This window comes from Vanellus vanellus (genome assembly GCF_965231255.1).
Source record: "Vanellus vanellus genome assembly, chromosome: 3".
NCBI classification, from domain to species: Eukaryota; Metazoa; Chordata; class Aves; order Charadriiformes; family Charadriidae; genus Vanellus; species Vanellus vanellus.
The window spans coordinates 2046258-2063858 of NC_138907.1; the positions used below are offsets into that span (position 1 = coordinate 2046258).

Below are 17601 nucleotides of genomic sequence, written 5' to 3' on the forward strand. Positions count from 1 at the left end.
GCCGGTGCTCTGCGGTCCCCAGCTACCATGGAGGAAGGGAGGGTGCAGTCCCACCCCCCCCAGCGTTTTTCGGGTGGAGGGGGAAAGCAGCTTTGGGGGGCTCTCAGCTCTGCCAAGGAGAGGCATGAAGCAAAAGGCAGAGCTGCAGGGGGCAGAAAGCGAAAAGGGGCTTCACTGCAGCCATAGCATCGCATCGGTTCCCAACTGCTTCATCAGCCGTACGTCCAGAAACGCCCGGCGAAGGCCAAACCTTTCCTCTTGTTGGGAAGGAAGCCCCTAGCCTGAAGGTAAAAGGAGAAGGGGTTTCTCCGAGGTGACACGGGATCTCTCTGCAACAGAGCGGAGCAGCCGGGGCTCAGGCAGCGCAGCCTCCCCGGGCTCATGGGCAGAGCCCAGCGGGGCAACAGACGCAGAACAAAGCGAGCCGGAACCGCAAACCCGCTTCAGCGAGCTGAGGACAGACGGACGCAACTTTTCCCCACAGCGCCCACCCATCCCCACAGAGCCCAGCAGGTCCCCGCTCTCACAGGACCACTCAAGCCGGAGAGTTTCAAGGCAAGGAGCAGCACGCTAATCCTTATCTGCCGTTAGCCGCTCCCTGGATGCGCAGAGAGAGGCGGCTGAGATTTATAAGGGCAAAAAGCACAGCCAGCTTTCCGCTCCCCGCAATCCCACCCGGGAACATCCCCCAGCACTCACCTCCTCCGAGAGCGCTCTCATCCCACAGGGGAAAGGGTTCTTTTCGCCCTTTAAACGGGAGTTCCCCCTGGGAAAAAACCACCTGAGGAGTGCTCGTTTGGCCATTCATTAACACCCCACCTGTGCCCTCTGCCGTGCTCTCAGCATCCACAGGCTTCCCGGCTCTTTTCCCACCTGGGGCCGGTTCCTTGCCTGCGAAAACACCAGCTAAGGACAGCTACATCATCCCGTTTCCTAACGCTGGGAACTGAAGGAAAACCATACACCGCTTAAAAACAGGGACTCCCTTTGCAACCCTCTCGGGACTATTTCCTCGCACTCTGGTGACTTATTGGCTTCCTGCAAACACCGGATGCTGCAAATCTTAAAATCCCAAACCTGGTGATCCCAAGGTCCCCGCGCATCTCGCCCGGGATTTGCAGCATCCCCGCGCCCGCAGGGATGCTACCCAGGCCCTTGCAAGCAGATTCAGCTCAAAAAAAAAAAAAAAACCAAACAAAAAAAAACCAAACAAAACCCCAAAAAAACAACACCCAACCCAACCAAAAACAAGGAAAAAACCCCAACGCTTAATTCCTGTGAATTAGGAAGAACCGAGGCAATTTCTCCGCGTTGCTAGAGGCGGCCGGACAGTATAGAGTAAGATCCTACGCAAGGTTATTCCCCTGATGGATGGGCTAAAAAAATTTGAGAGGGAGGTGTGCTGGCTGGGGGGGAGGGGGGGGGTGGAACTGGGGAGGGTGTGGGTGATGGGGAGCAGCCCCAGCAAGAGGCTCAGCATCCCCTGTCCCATTCCCCGGAGGGGACAGAAAGGAGGAGGGGACGCGATGGTTTGGGGGGGGGGGATGTGGTGTCGCAGCCCCACGAACTGCGCCGGCAGAGGAGGCGACGCGACGTGTTTGCACCAGGATGTTTTACTGATGAGGCACATCTCGCTGGCTGCCAGGAACTGTTCTGATTCAGAATTTTTCAGGCTTTTTTGATAACTCGAAACTATTTGGGAGGGAGGGAGGGAGGGAGGGCTGCCCTGGGTCCTGTCCAGTTCTCCCCCCACCTCCCTCCGGCGAGAGGAAGGTACTTTGCCCCGTTTAGCAAATCAAGCATTTTTTTCAGTCATTGAACCCTGGGTTTGTTTTCTTTCCAGTTTGGCCGGGAAGGCGTAAATGCTGTCAGAAATCTGAAATACAAGCAGAAGGCTTTTTTTTAATTTTATTTTATTTTTTTAAATTTTTTTTGACACGGAATAACTTGCGCTGCTTTTCCCCTGCCCTCAGGTTTGAACCCTCCTCCCACAAACGCGGCTCCGGGGACGATCTGGGGTTTGCTCCGGGAGGGAGAAAACTCTGCAGCCCCCGCAGAGTGGTGTGTGTGTGTGTGTCCCCCTGACCCCCCCAGAGCCCCGCGTGGGGTGGCAGGTTGGGGGGGGGGGAGGGGGGTGGTTTGCTGCGCTCCCCCGCCTGAAAGGAGGGATGTGATTTTCTGTGGTCCCTCCAGCTGTGACGGAGATGGACGTGCAGGGCAAAGACACGTTCACTTCGTTCTCCCGAGCGGGCGGGATGTTAAAACGAACTCAAAAATTAGCTTTTGGGGATGAGGTCATGCAAATCACTGGGGCTTATTTATTTCTTTGTAATTCCGAGCAAACCCACCGTGAAAAGAAAGAAATTGGATCTGCTGCTGAGGAAAATACGGGCAGGGCGAGGACACGGGCGCAACGGGGACAGCTCGAGGAAATACTTTCGCAAACAGTTTGTTCGCTTAAGAACGTGTGTGTGTGCGTGTCTGTGTGTGTGTGTGCGCGTTGGCCACCAGTAAACAATGAGGGAAATTTGGATCCTGGTGGTACGGGGAGGAACCGAGGCTGCCAAACCTGCTGAAGGATGCCCATGGCAGAGGCGGGTACCAAAGTCATCCCCTGGCTACTTCCTTCAGGGAATTTTCCCGATGTTGGAAAACATCTTCAGGGCTGCCCAGGCTCACTCATTCCCAACTGATTCGGGGAAAAGACAGGTATTCCCTCTGGACTCAGCAGCAACTGGAGAACCAGGCTCCCGAAATCCCAGCTCCTTCCTCTCGGAGCGGAAAGATGCTGGCGGGGGGAGGATTGGGGGGGGGAAGCCAGCGGGGCTGGGTTTTAGCTGGCTGCAGCGCTCGGCGCTAATTAATAGCAGCCCGAGCGCAGGGAGGCACGATTTTGGGGTCATTTATTTTGTTTTAAGGGCCTAATAACTTCCAGCTGGGGATTTGTGAAGGGACTGGCTCCTCACAAAAACCCGAAATGAAGGGTTTGACGCCGAAGCCCGTTCTGCTGAGCTGGGAATTTAACGCCCGCGCCTCAGCGGAGGGGAGGGGAGACCAGAGGGAGGGGGAAACGTCTTTCCAACACGTATATAACAAACCCGTTAAGGACGGGGAGTAGTCGGGCACGTCCGCCTCCAGCCCAGGGACCTCGGTGGCTGATTGCCACAACGTCATTAACAACTACACCCCAACGCGTGGCCCGTGGCCACCGCCGCGGGAACTCCATCTCGCCGGGGTCGCCCGGGCTCAGCCCGCTGTTGCTTTTCCCCAGCGATACCACCAGTTGCCCGGGCCGAAGCATCGCTAAGCGACATTGGGTCCCATCCACGGGGGGGGGATGCAGAGCCCGGCCGATGCTAAGAGAGGGGAGAGCTGCGCTCCCCAGGAAACGTGTAGCATTGAGGATAAAAGCCACCTCGGTTATTCCAGGGAAGGAGCAGTGAGAAGTAATGATTTTCTCCTAAAGGTCGTGTCTCGGGGGCAAGCGCGGTGATACGGATGTGCGTGGTTAACCCCTGGTGCAGAGACGCTTTCAGCGAGGGGGAAATATTGGCCCCTCTGAAAAAAAAAAATAATAAAAAAAATTTAAAAAATTAAAAAAAATAGACTTTGCCCGTGCGTGAAACACCGGGGAGCATCCCAACAGGTCATACTTGCTGCGGAATTTGGGTGGTTTTCTGAAAAAGCAAAGGTTGCAGGCAATTGTGAAGCGAAAAGCCAAGCCCTGTATCCCGCGCGGGGTGGGGGCGGCGGGATGCCGGCAGCGCGGCCCTGGCGTGGCCCCCCCCCCCCCTTTCTCCGCCTGCGATGGAGGCGGGGGCCCTGGCAGAGGCCGTGTCCGAAAGGACCGGGCTGGGGGCGCGGGGACCTGCGCCGGCCGCAGGAGGACCACAGCAACCGGGGGCAGCCCACCTTTAGCTCCCAGCCCTGCTCATTGTTCTCCCCGAAGGTTGCCAGTCCTGGAATTTCCTTTAGAGGTGCAGAACAATATCAGGAAAATCAGTTTTTCTTTTTTTCTTGTTGTGGTTTGGGTTTTTTTTTGTTTTTTTTTGTTTTTTTTTCCCCCCCAGCGGTACCCCGTTTCCAGCTGATCTCCATCCATTTACACTTCTTCTCACGTACGTGAGCAAACATAACCCAGCGAAACCAGGAGGGGTGTTCAGCGCTTACTGTTGGCCCAATTTCCAGGTTTAAAGGACTCCTCCCAGGCTCCCATCACGCCGTCTCCCCGCTTTTCACACCCCGCATTTCTCTGTGTCGGCTACTGTGGTGGTGTGGGTGCCTCCAGCAAGCAAAGGTGCTCAGAGACATCCTCCCCCCCACCCCCCCCTCCGTTTCCAGCCCCCTCCAAAATTAAAATCGCCGTTTATACATGGGAAGCATCTGCAGCAATACATTCATGCCCAATTTAAATTGGAGAATGACTTGAACTTGGAGCCAGACTACAGAACCTGAAACGTGGGGCCATCCATAGGCAAAGGTGCTTTCAGCGGCTTTTCTTTTCGGAGGCCCCACCTCGTAGGAGAGTGAAGGCTTTTTTCAGAGCAAAAGGCTTTTTTTTTTTTTTTTTTCCCCACCCCGAAAAAAGGACTTTTCCGCTGCATTTTTGCTCTGGGTGGTTAACCGCCTGCATTGGAAAGCGCCCGATTTCCTTTTTGTACCTCACTCAAGCGGTTATTCAGATCAGGAGCAACCAAGATTCGGGGCTCCCCACCCCCACAACACAAGCCAGCGTTAAGATAATATCTTGGGGATGCTTTCGGCGCAGAGGTTTGGGCAGGAGAGCAGGTGCATGCGGAAGGTGCTGCCCTCGGGCGGGAGCCCCCCAGCACCCGCCTCCCACCCTGCGCTGCCCGCAGCGACGAGGCAAAACCCCCCTTTCATGCCTGCGTGCCCGGATTAAACCTCCGACCCGTGTCCCCGGCCCGATTTCCTGAGATAAACCGGAGAAAAATCAAAGTAGCGGTCCTTTTCTTGCCCCAGAGGCTGTCTCTCCCCGAAGCTGGGGGAGCCGGGGACGATGCTATCAGCGCCTCCCGGCCCCTCCACCCACCGCCAACAAAGGCAGGATGCGGCATCTGTCATCTCGCAGCTTTCGGGGGCGGGAGGGGACCCTTCCCCGGGTGTTTACACGCCGGCAATGTGTCTCCCTGCCCGGTTGCTGCCGTAGCGTCGCCCGCTCGGCTGTCCGCCTGCTGCAAGGCACCGGCTTTTGGTGCCACCCCAAAGCATTAAGGCAGCACCTGGGTTGGCTTTCCCAGCACCCCCTGGAAAGGCATCCCCACCTCCTGATGGTGGTGGGACTCCAAGAGACGTCCCGGAGCTCAGCATCGCTCCGGTGTGCGTCCTTCTCCCATCTTTGCCCTCTCTTTGCCCGCTGCCTGCCTCTGCCCCTGCTTGCCGCTCCCCGGCCGGGCTGCGGACCCGTGGGCTCCGTCCGTAAAGCCCAAAGTTTTATTTAAGATCCTGATTTCTTTTTTTTTTTTTTTTTTTTCTGGGATGCCGCGGCAGGTCGGGGGGGGCCCTCGCAGGTCCCGGGGGCGGGAAGGGGACCGGGAGGGAAGGAGCCAGGCGCTGGCAGCGGGGTGGCCGGGAGGAGCATCCCATCCGGAGCTCGAAGGGAAGGGTGGGGGTGACATCCTTTCGGGAGGGGGACAGCCGTAACTCCCGTCCCGCTGATCTATGAGAACCTTCTGTGAGCAAACGCATCCAAAAAAAGCTATTGCAACACCGCCCGCCCTCCCGGGACCTGACTTTTCCCTGCTTGGGGGACCGAGCGCCGCAGGCATCTTGGGACGCGTTGGAAAGAGTGGAGGGGGGAATCATCCCGTCTGGGGGGGGATACCAAAACACGGTGTCGAGGATCCGCTTGCCAAGGCGGAGAAGGCAGGAGAGAGGCGGCATCACCCCGCCGGCCACAGCTCGGCCACAGCTGGGCGAGCACGGGGCTCCCAAAAGGTCCGGGCTCTTCCCGGTGTCGGTACAGCTCGCTGGGCCCCCCCGAAGGTGTGGTGTCCCCGCCGGTGTCTGCTTTCCCTAACAAAGGATATGCGTTTTGCCAGGAAAGCCCCAGCCCTGCAGAAACTGGCCGCATCTCCACCAACACTATTGTCGTTTGCGCGAAGCGTTGTTTTGTGGGGCTTTTTTTGGTTTATTTTGGTTTTTTGTGTGGTGGTTTTTTTTTTTGTTTTTTTTTTTTTTTTTAACAAAGACAACTTGTAGGAATGGCCGCGTGCCGCAGGAGAGCAAAACACCCCGAACGTGTTGTTGTGTAACCAACGTCCTGTCCTCTGGCAACGGAGCTGGGCTGAATTTTTCAGCAAACATTTTTGGAGGGTGGGGAAAGACAGCTGTAACAGCCTCCAGGGCACAGCCTGGTGCAAATTCCGAAGTTTTTTTGTTTTTTTTTGTTTCATTTCTATTACTCTGTGAGAGGAAAGCATGTGCAAAAAAAAAAAATAAAAAAATATTCAAACAGAGACAGCAACCACGATGTTGCGGGATGATTTTATTCACCTGTTCCCATTAAACCCCTCAAGGATTGCCACACACGGACATGTCCGGAGACGTCCGGACCCGTCCTCCCCTCCTTGCTTTTCGGTAGCCCGAGGCTCTCCGTGCCAAACGGCAGCCGGAGCCGGGCATCGCGGGAGTCGGGGCATCCTCAGCCATGGGCAGCATTGGCAAGGGGGTACCCAGCCGTCAGGTTGGGGTTTGGAGTACTTCTCTCCAGGATGAGCACTTGCTTTGCGTTTAGCTAATTGTCGGAGAAAGCTTTCCGGGAAAAAGATAACGGTAATACCACTGAAAATGCCAGTTTGCAAATGCCTGGGTGGGGATGAAGCCTCTCCCCTGGCTTCGAAGGGCAGCGGCGATGCTCCCGCTTATGGGCGCTTTGAAGCTGGGGAAGAACTTGGGGTTTTCTGACGCCGCTCTTTGCCTCGAGCTGCCGTCTTCTCCCAACACGGCCGTGAAACGTCTCCCATCTTCCCTGTAAGAGCCGGAGATGTTCAGGAGGAGCCCTTGCGTTACTCTGCACCGCTGCGCAAGCAGAAGCCCAGAGCCTGTATTTGAATTTCCTTGGTTTCAAGGCGGTTTTGTCAACTCTTTTGGAAAGCAGTGATTGAAGAAGACGCGTGTATGCCCAGGGGGAAGGGTGGGATATGCAGTGCGAGGGCTGCTCCTGCGCAAAACTGGAAGCAGCAAAAGCCAACCACCCCTATAATATGATTTAACACATTTTAAATCTCTCTCCCTTCGTGTGCTTGACTATTCTGCTCCAGTGGTAACGACATTATCTCATTTCGTGACTTATTTTGAAATCGAAGCTGTGAAATAAATCGAAACGTTTTGATTCGAAATGTAATTGAAATTCCTTTGACAGTAGGGCGTTTAAGGCGTATTTTTCCTTCCGATCAGAAAGACGCAAGAAGCAAAGTCGGACAACTCTTGCCGACAAGCCCCGATGGCCACCGCTGCCGCCTGCTGCGATGCTCTTATTGCCTTTGGGTGCAACGGGGCCTCAGAGGGCCACGTGCTCGGAGGCAACTGCCGCCCTGCGAGACGACGAGGGGTCCTCTGCTGAGCAGTCCTCTTAGGAGATCGCCCTTATTTCACGAACCGATGCCACCGCTAATTTCATAATCCTTAAATGAAAGTTGGACAAGCGGGGCCCGGGCCTTGGAGTCCATCTTCCCCGCTCCTCCTTCCCGACCGCACGATATTCCAGCGGAGGTTTCGGTGTGCAAAAGGTTTCGGCTTCCGCATGACTAAAACCAGAGGGGAAGGTATCCCAAGGCTGCGACGCGGAGATGTCCGGGTTTTCCATCCGAGCTTGGAAGGCTACGAATGGAGAAAACGCGCCTTCGGCGGTGTCATTTGTAGATTCCTTCAGCTCTTACTGCAGGAGCCGAGAAAGCAGCTCCTGCGCGCTGACAAAAGCGGCGGCACTCCGTAACGGCAAAGCGACCCCCAAATCTTCAGCCCCGGCAGCCTGCAGGGTCCAGCCCGGCCGAGCGGAGCCTTCCCGGGGCGGCTTTAGCCCTGCAAAGCCCTTGGCTGGTTAGAACATCTGGTTAGAAACCAGATGTTAAGGTGGTAATAACGAGCTGATCGGTCAGGGGGACCGTTCACTGAAGGAAATGATACGTTCCTCACCATCAGGCGTGTTTACGTCAACGCCGAGGTATGGGAACGGGGCTAATTCGACACAGCCTCCTGTTATCGCCTACGTATACGTTCCCGCTGGGAACATCCGTATGCAGCAGTCACCGGCTGCCTTTTGCTGGAAGACCTGGCAGGGCAGGGTGAGGCTTGGGCTTACAAATATCGAGCTGGGGGCGATCGCAGGCTGCTGTAGGAGGGAAAGCTGCCAGGGCGAGGGCAGGCTCGCACCCCCGGGGTCACACGGCTGTAAGGCACTAGGGCGCAGGCTCAGGTGGCTGGACACTTGGCATCCAAAAAAAAACCCACCAAACCCCACATCCATGTGCCAGCTTGCCATGCGTCTCCAATAAACTGATAAGGGCGGGCTTCAGATTTCACCTGGCGAAGCCCGTTTTTCTTATCGCAGGCTGGGGGTGTTGAGGTTACGGGGTTTTTTTTTTTAACCTATTTAAATAGCGTTTGATGCTATCTCAGGGGGAGCGACCTGCATTTGGTTTGAAAATTAACCATCTGGAGAGCTTCACTTGAAGGAAGGCAGGTTGATTTTGCTTCTGAGGCAATTCAGTTGAAATAATTCACCTTCGGTGAAGAGCCTGCCGTCTCGAATCTCTCGGCTCTGTGAGTTTTGGAAGGAAGGAGGAAGGGAAGGTAAAGGCTGGTTAGCTCGGCACGGAGGGCAGCACCAGGAGAAGGTTCAAAGTTGTTACTGCTGGTCATCCTTCCAGCCACGGGGAGCGCTTTGGCTTAGAAAAGCTCATCTTTTACAGGCGCTGGGGGCGGGATCCCCTAGGAAATCCCACCGAGCAGGAGAGGTGCTCCCAAGCTGCTGGAGTGATGCTTCCCAGGGCACCCTCACCTGCCAACCAGGAGGTTTTCGTGGCACCAGCCACCGCAAAACGCTCCCCTGCAGCCAGCACAGTTGCTATTCACCCCCGGGTCTCCCCACCCAAAGGTTTTCCATGGAAGGACTAGCACCAGCAGTACAATGCGGGCAAAAGTCCTGCTCACTGCGAAGGAGTTTCCTCCTTTACAGTAAAAGAGCATTTAAAAGTTTCCTGTCCCTCCTGGGAGGTGGAGGGGGTCGATGTAATCTGCCGGCGGTTTCATTGTTTTATTACACATTTTCCGGTCGCCGGCTGCAACAGGAACCCCTGGAGCACGATGCCCCTTCTGGGCCCCCGCACCCAGCCTGGCAGCCACCGGCGCTGGGAACTTTTGCGTCGTCACAGCGGGCCCAAGTGTCTTTCCTCCCCCCCTCCCGCCCCCTCCCCCCGGTAAAAAACACCTCCCAGAGATGGGGGCGGAGGGGGGAGCAGCGTGCGGAAACGGGGTGCTCTGCTCCTGGTGCCGTGGTCCCCGCAGCTCTGGGTACCAGAAGCAGCGCTTTCTGTGCTTCTCCACATCCACGGTATTTAAGGCAGGGTATCATAGCCGAAACATCTCTGCCAGCTGCACAATTAACTATGGTTATATATTTAAGCACCAAGAGGCCAAATGCACCTGCTTTCCCATGCACGTTGAGCTTGTTCTCAGTAATATAATATATGCATTTATCTCTATTCCCACCAGCGTGGTCAGAACCCGCTCCTCGCATAAATGAGCTCGTTCAACCCGCTGGCTGTCAGCTCACATCTCCGCCCCGACTTCCCAAAACCTCCGCGACCCACAGGCGCTCACCCAATGCCGTGACTCGGGAGGGTGAGAAACTGAGAAAAAGGTCCTCTGCTCCATCACTTGATGGCCCAGAGCGGGAGGGAGCGATGGGTTAGGGCTGCACCATCAGAAAGCCCCCAGCCCCACAAACAACTAAAAGCGGTCCTCCCTGCCCCACAGCTGGGCTGTCACTGAGCTGAGCTGCTGCCTGTGATTTCTTGGCACAAAGATGCCCTTGATCCCTCTCACCACACAAAAAAAAAACCAAACCAACCAAACAAAAAAAAAAAAAAAAACAAAAAAACCCCAAAAAAACAAACCCAAGAGTTGCTTAAAAAAAACCCCACAAACAAACAAAAACCAGCCCCCCAAAGATGCAATCTCCATCCCTTTTTACTCATTGCACCACGAAATTCAATGTAGGCTTGGGTTTGGGGTGAGATTTTTGGTGCATAACCGGTTTCGGGGCCAGGCTCGGGCTGCTCCTCACCCCGCCGCCTCCCATCCCTCCCTCCCCCCCCCCCGTCCCCAGGTTTTGGGGGCCCGGGACTGCGGGATGCTCCTCTCCTGCATCCCCCCGCCTTGCAGCGGGGGAGGTGGCGGGAGGGGGAAGCGGGGATGCGCGGAAGGGATGCGGGAGCGAGCACGGAGGGGAGGGGGGGTGGGGGGAGCGGGCTACCGGCAGTCGCCAGGGCAACCTGCCTCCATCTCCTGCCTTGCCCGGGCGGGGACACCCCGCAGGGAAACCGACGGGGCGAAGGGGATGCGAAGGAGGGCTGCGTGGGGGTCCCCGTCCCTCCCGCCCCGCCGCCGTGCCCGGACTGCAGCATCCCCGCCCGCCGCAGTGCCCGCAGCGCCGGGGCCGGGCCGCGCCACCGGGCCGGGGCGGCGGGAGAGCTCCGCGCCGGTACAGCCCCGGAGGATATGGGGGGTCCCCTCGCCACGGCCACCGCGGGCAGAATACCGCACACCTAAGAGAGAAGGGGGAAGGGTACGTCTGCCGCTTTATTTTCCGTGGGAAGGCGGGGAGGGTAAATCGGAAACTTGGATTATTTTTATTTAATTGTTTTTTAGCGGGGAAGCTGATTTTCGTGGCATAGGTGATGGTGGGGGGGAGGGCGGCGAATAGCCCGTATTCCCATCCGGCAAGCGTGGTCTGTCTTTCGCTTTAAAAGGTCCGGATCCTTCTGGTCATCTGATTCAGGTCAAGCAGGACTTTGCATCGCCAACAGCCCGCGGAACCCACCACCGGAGCATCTCCCAGTGCCCGCTGCTGCCCCCCGGGAGGGAGGAGGGAGGCTCTTTCAATCCCTGGAGGATTGAGAGGTAAAATATCTCCAGCTCAGCTTCTTTTTCTGCTTGCTTTTCCCGCAGGGGTTAATGAAACCGTTGGGATTTGTAGAGGTTCATTAAGGCGGATGGCGGCACTGATTCCCAGGCCGTGCCACCCGTTTGCTGCTGTGCCCCCCCACCCCACGGTTAATGCACGGCCCCCATCCCCTAAGACCCCAAACGGATGGGATGCTCTGTCCTGGAGAGCAACGCTGCTGCCCTGAGGACTGACGTGAAGGTGCCCGGGCAGGGAGGGGGGCGGATGGAGGGAGCAGGGGGGGGGCCACGACCAGAGCTGGCCAAAGCATGTGGCCGTGACCCAAGAGGGAAGGCGGGGGAGGACGCTTTGCATCTACCACGCGCCGCAGCTCTTATCCCCTGCCGTCTCTGCCCGTGCCCTGCCTGCAGGCTGGCCCCCGTCCCCAGCGGTCCATGGACCACCACCCAGCATGAGCGCCGACGCCGAGCAGCTCCCGGCGGCCGGCGTGCCCCTCTGGACCGTATCCAGCTGGGCTGCCTCCGAGGTGCCCCCCAACACCAGCGCGGCTGCTGGGGGGGCCGGGCGGCAGCAAGGGCAGGCTGAGTGGGGCGGCAAGACGGGCGAGATCGTGGGCATGGTGGTGATCCAGTGTATCTACGCCCTGGTGTGCCTGCTGGGGCTGCTGGGCAACTCCCTGGTGATCTTCGTCATCCTGCGCTATGCCAAGATGAAGACAGCCACCAACATCTACCTGCTCAACCTGGCCATCGCCGACGAACTCTTCATGCTCAGCATTCCCTTCGTGGCCACGTCAGCCGCCCTGCACCACTGGCCTTTCGGCCGGGCCCTGTGCCGCACTGTGCTGGGTGTTGATGGGCTCAACATGTTCACCAGTGTCTTCTGCTTGACCGTCCTCAGCCTGGACCGCTACATCGCGGTGGTGCACCCACTGCGGGCAGCCACCTACCGCCGTCCACGGGTGGCCAAGATGGTCAACGGGGGGGTGTGGCTCCTCTCCTTGCTGGTGGCTTCGCCCATCCCCATCTTTGCTGGTACAGCAACCACCCGCGACGGCCAAGCAGTGGCCTGCAACCTCCTGTGGCCGAGCCCGGCCTGGTCGGCCGCTTTTGTGGTCTACACCACCTTGCTGGGCTTCCTGCTGCCCGTGCTGGCCATGGGGCTGTGCTACCTGCTGATCGTGGGCAAGATGCGGGCGGTGGCGCAGCGGGTGGGCTGGCAGCAGCGCCGGCGCTCCGAGGGCAAGCTGACGCGCCTGGTGCTGATGGTGGTCGCCATGTTCGTGGTCTGCTGGATGCCCTTCTACGTGGTGCAGCTGGTCAACCTCCTGCTGCCCGGCCGCCTGGATGCCACCGTCAACAACGCCTCCCTCATCCTCAGCTACTCCAACAGCTGCGCCAACCCCATCCTCTACGGCTTCCTCTCCGAAAATTTCCGGCACTCCTTCCACGGCGTGCTGCGCCGCTGCCTCGACGCCAGCCTCTGCTGCTGCCACGCCGGGGAGGGGGCCACGGAGGAGGAGGAGGAGGAGGAAGAGCCCCTCGACTACTGCGCCGCTCCCCGGGGGGACGACAAGGGCAAGGGCTGTATGTGCCCACCCCTGCCCTGCCAGCAGGAGCCTGTGCACCCCGAGCCCTGCTGCAAGCCCGGACCCCTCCTCACAAAGACCACCACCTTCTAGGGTGCCCCGCGCCTCGCCGGACCCCCAACAGGCGTCTCCGCCAGGCACGGGCCAAGGGGACCCCGGCCAGAGAGGGGGGCAAACTGCCGTGCCCCGGGCCACCGGTCCTCACGTGCGCTGTGCGGTTCGACAAAATAAAAAGCCATAAGACTGGCCCCTGACACAGTTAATTACAGCGACTGAGTAATTATTGCCGTTACCTCCGGCAGCAAGGAGCCCTCGCTGGGATCAGGGACGGTGAGGATTTCAAAACGCGTTCGTGAACAGTGACGAGCCGGGGGGCGGGTGCCCCTCCGGAAGAATAAAACGCAAAAATTCCCGTTCCTTCCCAAGACACGCTCTAAAAGACGGAGAACAGTCCGAAAGCCCATCGGCCCCGCTACGTCTACTGCAAAGCGCGGGGGTAGGACCGGAGTGGACTTCTACATCAGCTCTGCAGGGCCGTGGAGAGCACAGGATCAATTTGACCCCTTCAGGTTCCTCTTATGTTAAAAAAAAAAAAAAAAAAAAGGGGGGAGGGGAGGGGAGGGGGGGATGTTTCTGAGCAGCTGAGATCAGAGCTTGAGACCACGCAAACGGAGCCTTTGCAGGTGCCAGGGAGTCCCAAAGCTCCCTTCAGTAACGGGGAAAGGAAAAAACTGAGGTCCCACCTATAACCCCCTCCTCTCCCCCCATCCCCACCCCACCCCCCCCCCCAAATTCCCAGGAAAAGGGATTTTAGCACACGCAAGACCAAAATTGTACTTTCCACCAGAAAACCCAGGAGAAACAAATCTCACTCCCTTCGCCACAGGTAAACTTCAGTGGTACCATAGAAACGTGAGCTGAAGGACAGCACTGGGGCTATACTGGCTTGGCCGCACTGAGGTAGCATTAAATTAGCCATTTCCAGCTTATTTGGTTTTAACTTGGGTCCTTTTCACGTTATTCTTGTTCTCCGTTATTTATGGCTTATTCCTCCTATTTTAATCCCACTGGTGGAATAACCCGCAGGGCAATGTTTCCAGCCTGATGCTCTGCTGAGGGCCCACAGCTCCTTTTTTTTTATTATTTTTTTATTTTATTTTATTTTATTTTTGTGCTCCGGCGTGGTTTGTGACTTCTGGAGCTCTGGCTGTGCGAGACGGGCCGGTGCTCAGCGAGGAAAAAACAGACGTTTTAGGGTAGGGGTGGGGAGAAAGAGTATTTCATTAGCAGCTTTCTATAAACCAGACTGTAAAAGCTTTATTGGGCTACACACAAAATCACCATGTGATTGTGCATCGCGTAGGGTATATTTCCAATAAATAAATAAGTATTTACAAATGTGCCGGGTGTATAAAACAGTGGGTCGAACCATTGACGTTCGGAAAGCTACGCTTCGTACGAGGCACATCTTTCTGTTTTCCTTGGAGGCGGCACCGTAGCTCCATGGCATCGGGAGGGGGGAAAACGCCGCGGGACAGCGAGCTCGCGTAGCACGTAAGGGGGGGACGCGGGGGGACGCAACCACCCCGCGTTCTGCAGCCCCTCCGCGGCGTCCTGCCCTCCCCAGCTCCCACCCCAGGCTCGCAAAACTTCCCGCGGGAAAGCCAAACCGCCGCCGCCGGCTGATATTTCCCAGGCATAAAGCCCTCAGCACCCGCTCCGCCGCTCGCCCCACTGGTTTCACCCCACGGCGGCTGCCGGAGCGGGACACCCCCGCGTCCTCCAGCCCCGCCTGGCTGCACGCTGGCTTTGCGGAGCTGCCCCTCGTCTCCCCGGGGGAAAAAAACAAAAAAAAAAAACAAACCAAAAAAAAAAACCCACATAAAATAGTTTCTCAGATTTCCCCGCCTCGGTCGGCGGCTGAGAAGCAAGCAGTGGGGCGGATCCCGCTCCAAGTTTTGCCGCAAGCTTCAACACGGATTAGACTCAGCCCCGGGACAAGAGTGAAGGAAAAACAGGAAAAGCCTCTGTGGACAAGGAGGGGTTGGTTAAGCGGGTTTGTAAAAAAAAAAAAAAAACCAACCAAAAAAAACCAACAAAAAACCACCCTAAATGCTAAATAGTTTAACCCATCAGCGGCAGAAAATCACGGAAGAAATTGTGTGGGGAACACGAGGCTCTCCGGCGCTACAAATGACCTTTCCACGGAAAAAAAATTACCCCGGCAGTCTCAGTATCCCCATTTAACCTCTGCACCTCCCCCCCCCCCCCCAAAAAAAAAGCCCCGAAACGGTAAGAGGGAATAGAAATCAGGCATTTTAGCCCTCGCACAGCAACACTCAGCAGGGTCCCCACCGCCGCAAGCGATTTAAGGTGAAAACGGAACCCAGACAAAGACGGGAGCATCCCAGCTCCTCGCCACCCCAGGAAAACTGTCATCTCTAGCCCGGCAGCACTTTTCCCAGCGGCGGAGAGGGGAAACTGGAGCCAGGCAATCTTCCACAGTCTGTGACAAGTCGGCTGGCGGTGGCACGGGTGCTTTCGCCCCTCGTGTGGATTTAAACAGTCGGTTGCAGGCGGAGACATCCCTCCCGTAACACACACACACACGCGCGGTTTTTCCTTGAAGCCCCCCCAGCTGCTGGCTTGGGAAAAGGAAAGCCGAACATCCTCCACTGCCTGCGAAGGGAGGAGAAACAGAGAAGCGCTCCGTGCCTTCCACCTTCCCCGCTCTCTGGCGCGAGTATCGCAAGAGCTGGCTGGGAAGAAGTGAGTATTTTTGGAATTGGGGGATGATCACAGCTCTTCCCGAGTTCTCTTTATCATTAAAAAAAAAAAAAAAAAAATCGGTGGCAGGGGGAGGACGTAAATGTTACCCAGCTCCATCCACCTCCCTCTCTCCGTCCATCCCGGCCTCCCTACAGTTTCTGGCCGGAGGTGGCACACCCCGAGGCGACGGGCTGAAGCCCCATCTCCTTTTCATGGGGGCTGCTGCACTTGTAATCCATGCTGGCGGGGGACCTGCAGCGCTTCTTTGCCAAGTGGTACCCCAGGGCCAGCAGGGCCAGCGCCGCAGAGAGGACGCCCACGGTGATGCCCACCAGCGCGCCAGGGTGGAGGCGCTCTGCCTTCGGTGGGGTCCGGCTGGGGATGGGAGTCTGGGGTCCCGGCCCAAAGTCCCCCGAGTACGCTCCCTCCCCGTCCTCCTCCGGGATTTTGACACAGTGGTTCTTGTCGAGGAGCTGGTAGCCCGCGTGGCAGTGGCACTCGTAGTCACCGGGGTGGTTGGTGCAGTTATGCTGGCAGAAGTTCATGTCGCACTCGTCGATGTCCACACAGACCTGCCCGCCATCGGCGTCATCATCCAGCAGGAAGCCCTCGGGGCACTCGCAGGACAGGGTGTGCGGGTCGCACTCGGCCGGGCACTGGCTGCGGTTGCAGTGCAGCACGCAGCGGGCAGGCGCCTGCGGGTTGATGGCATAGCCGGGGAAGCATCCGCAGCGGTACCCGTCGGGTACGTCCTCGCATCGCTGCTCGCAGGGTGCTTCGTAGCAGCGGGAGACGGGCCGGCAGCGTCCCTCCAGCATCTCGTAGCCGCTGTGGCAACGGCACTCGAAGCCGCCCTCGGTGTTGACGCAGACCTGCTCGCACAGCTTGGGCACCACGGCGCAGTCGTCGTCGTCCTCGCAGCTGCTGCCGTCGGCAGCCAGACGGTACCCCGACTCGCACATGCAGAGGAAGGAGGTCCCGGCGACGACGCAGTGATGCTGGCAGGGCGCTCCGGCGCAGGGCGAGCTGCAGCCGCGGCCGTCGGGGCCCAGCACCTTGCCATCGGGGCAGGAGCAGCGCGGCCGGCCGCCCTCCTCGCCGCACGTCCCCTCGCAGCCCCCGTTAGCCAGGCGGCAGGGCCACGCTCCCGGGGTGCCGCGACCCCAGCGCAGCCCCCCGCCGTCCCCTTCCTCGTCGCAGCGCAGCTCCAGCCCCATAGCCGGCACCACGGCGGTGCTGCGGGGCGGCAGGGCCAGAAAGTCCCCTCCGCGGGCGCCGAAGGGGGTGGCGTAGGTGACGGGCAGCCCCTCGGCGGGGGGCAGGCGCGGGCAGCTGCCCCCGTAGCTGTACTCGCAGAGGAAGCCGTCGGCCGGCGCCTCGCAGCCCCTCTCCTCCCAGCGCAGCTCCCGCGACACGGTCACGCAGCGCTGCCCGCACCGCCGCCCCGACGGCGCCCAGTTGGAGTAGTCGGTGCGGCGGTCGCCCGTCACCCACTGGAAGCCGCGGAGGCGCTGGGCCGGGTCGGTGCAGGGCTGGGGCAGGCGCAGCCCCAGCCACAGCCGCCCGCTGCGGTTCTGCAGCAGCAGGGCGATGGCGTCCTCCGCCACGGTGGAGCGGACGGTCATCAGGTGCCCGCCGCCCCGCTCGCACGCCGCGCTGGCCTCCGCGAAGGACCGCGCCGCCCAGAAGATGCCGAAGCAGTCGTGCTCCAGGCACTGCGCGCCCGACGGGGCGGCCGGCTCCGGTTCCCCGCCGAGCCCCAGCCCCAGCCCGGCCAGCAGCAGCGGCAGAGGCAGCGGGAGCCGCCGCATGGCGGGCGGCGGAGGGGCCGGCCGGCGCGGCAAATCTCTGGCATGCCGCCGCCCGCCCGCCCCGCTTTATAAGCGCTCCGGCCCTCCCCGCAGGAAGGAAGCGCCTCCGGGGACGGACCGCCGCCGCCGCCGCCGCCGCTGTGGGGAGTGATTGCGGCGGGTAAATCCCGGCGGCGGGGCGGGGGAGCCCCTCCGGGGGCAGCCGTCCAGCCGTGCTGTGTCCCCCCCTCCCCGCGTCCCTCCCCGCGTCCCTTCCTCCTCCTGCCGGCTCCTCCCCGCCGAGC

At 58.9% G+C, this 17601-nt stretch overlaps 2 protein-coding genes across 2 annotated transcripts; one reads left to right on the top strand and one right to left on the bottom strand.

Moving 5' to 3' along the window:
- Positions 1-11528: 11528 nt before the first annotated feature.
- Positions 11529-12830, top strand: SSTR4 (somatostatin receptor 4; the record flags this gene model as incomplete). The annotated part of the gene is made up of 1 exon (XM_082480665.1): positions 11529-12830. The coding sequence occupies exon 1, from the start codon at positions 11601-11603 to the stop codon at positions 12828-12830; it is 1230 nt and encodes a 409-aa protein (XP_082336791.1). The 5' UTR covers positions 11529-11600.
- Positions 12831-13594: 764 nt separating this feature from the next.
- THBD (thrombomodulin) lies at positions 13595-17321 on the bottom strand. Its single transcript, XM_082481321.1, has one exon. It carries the CDS (start codon positions 17315-17317, stop codon positions 15656-15658), a length of 1662 nt encoding a protein of 553 aa, XP_082337447.1. The 5' UTR covers positions 17318-17321; the 3' UTR covers positions 13595-15655.
- Between the last annotated feature and the right edge of the window lie 280 nt (positions 17322-17601).

Excerpts from the sequence above, each read along its gene's own strand:
- THBD (XM_082481321.1), bottom strand. The coding sequence starts at position 17,317 with ATGCGGCGGCTCCCGCTGCCTCTGCCGCTGCTGCTGGCCGGGCTGGGG.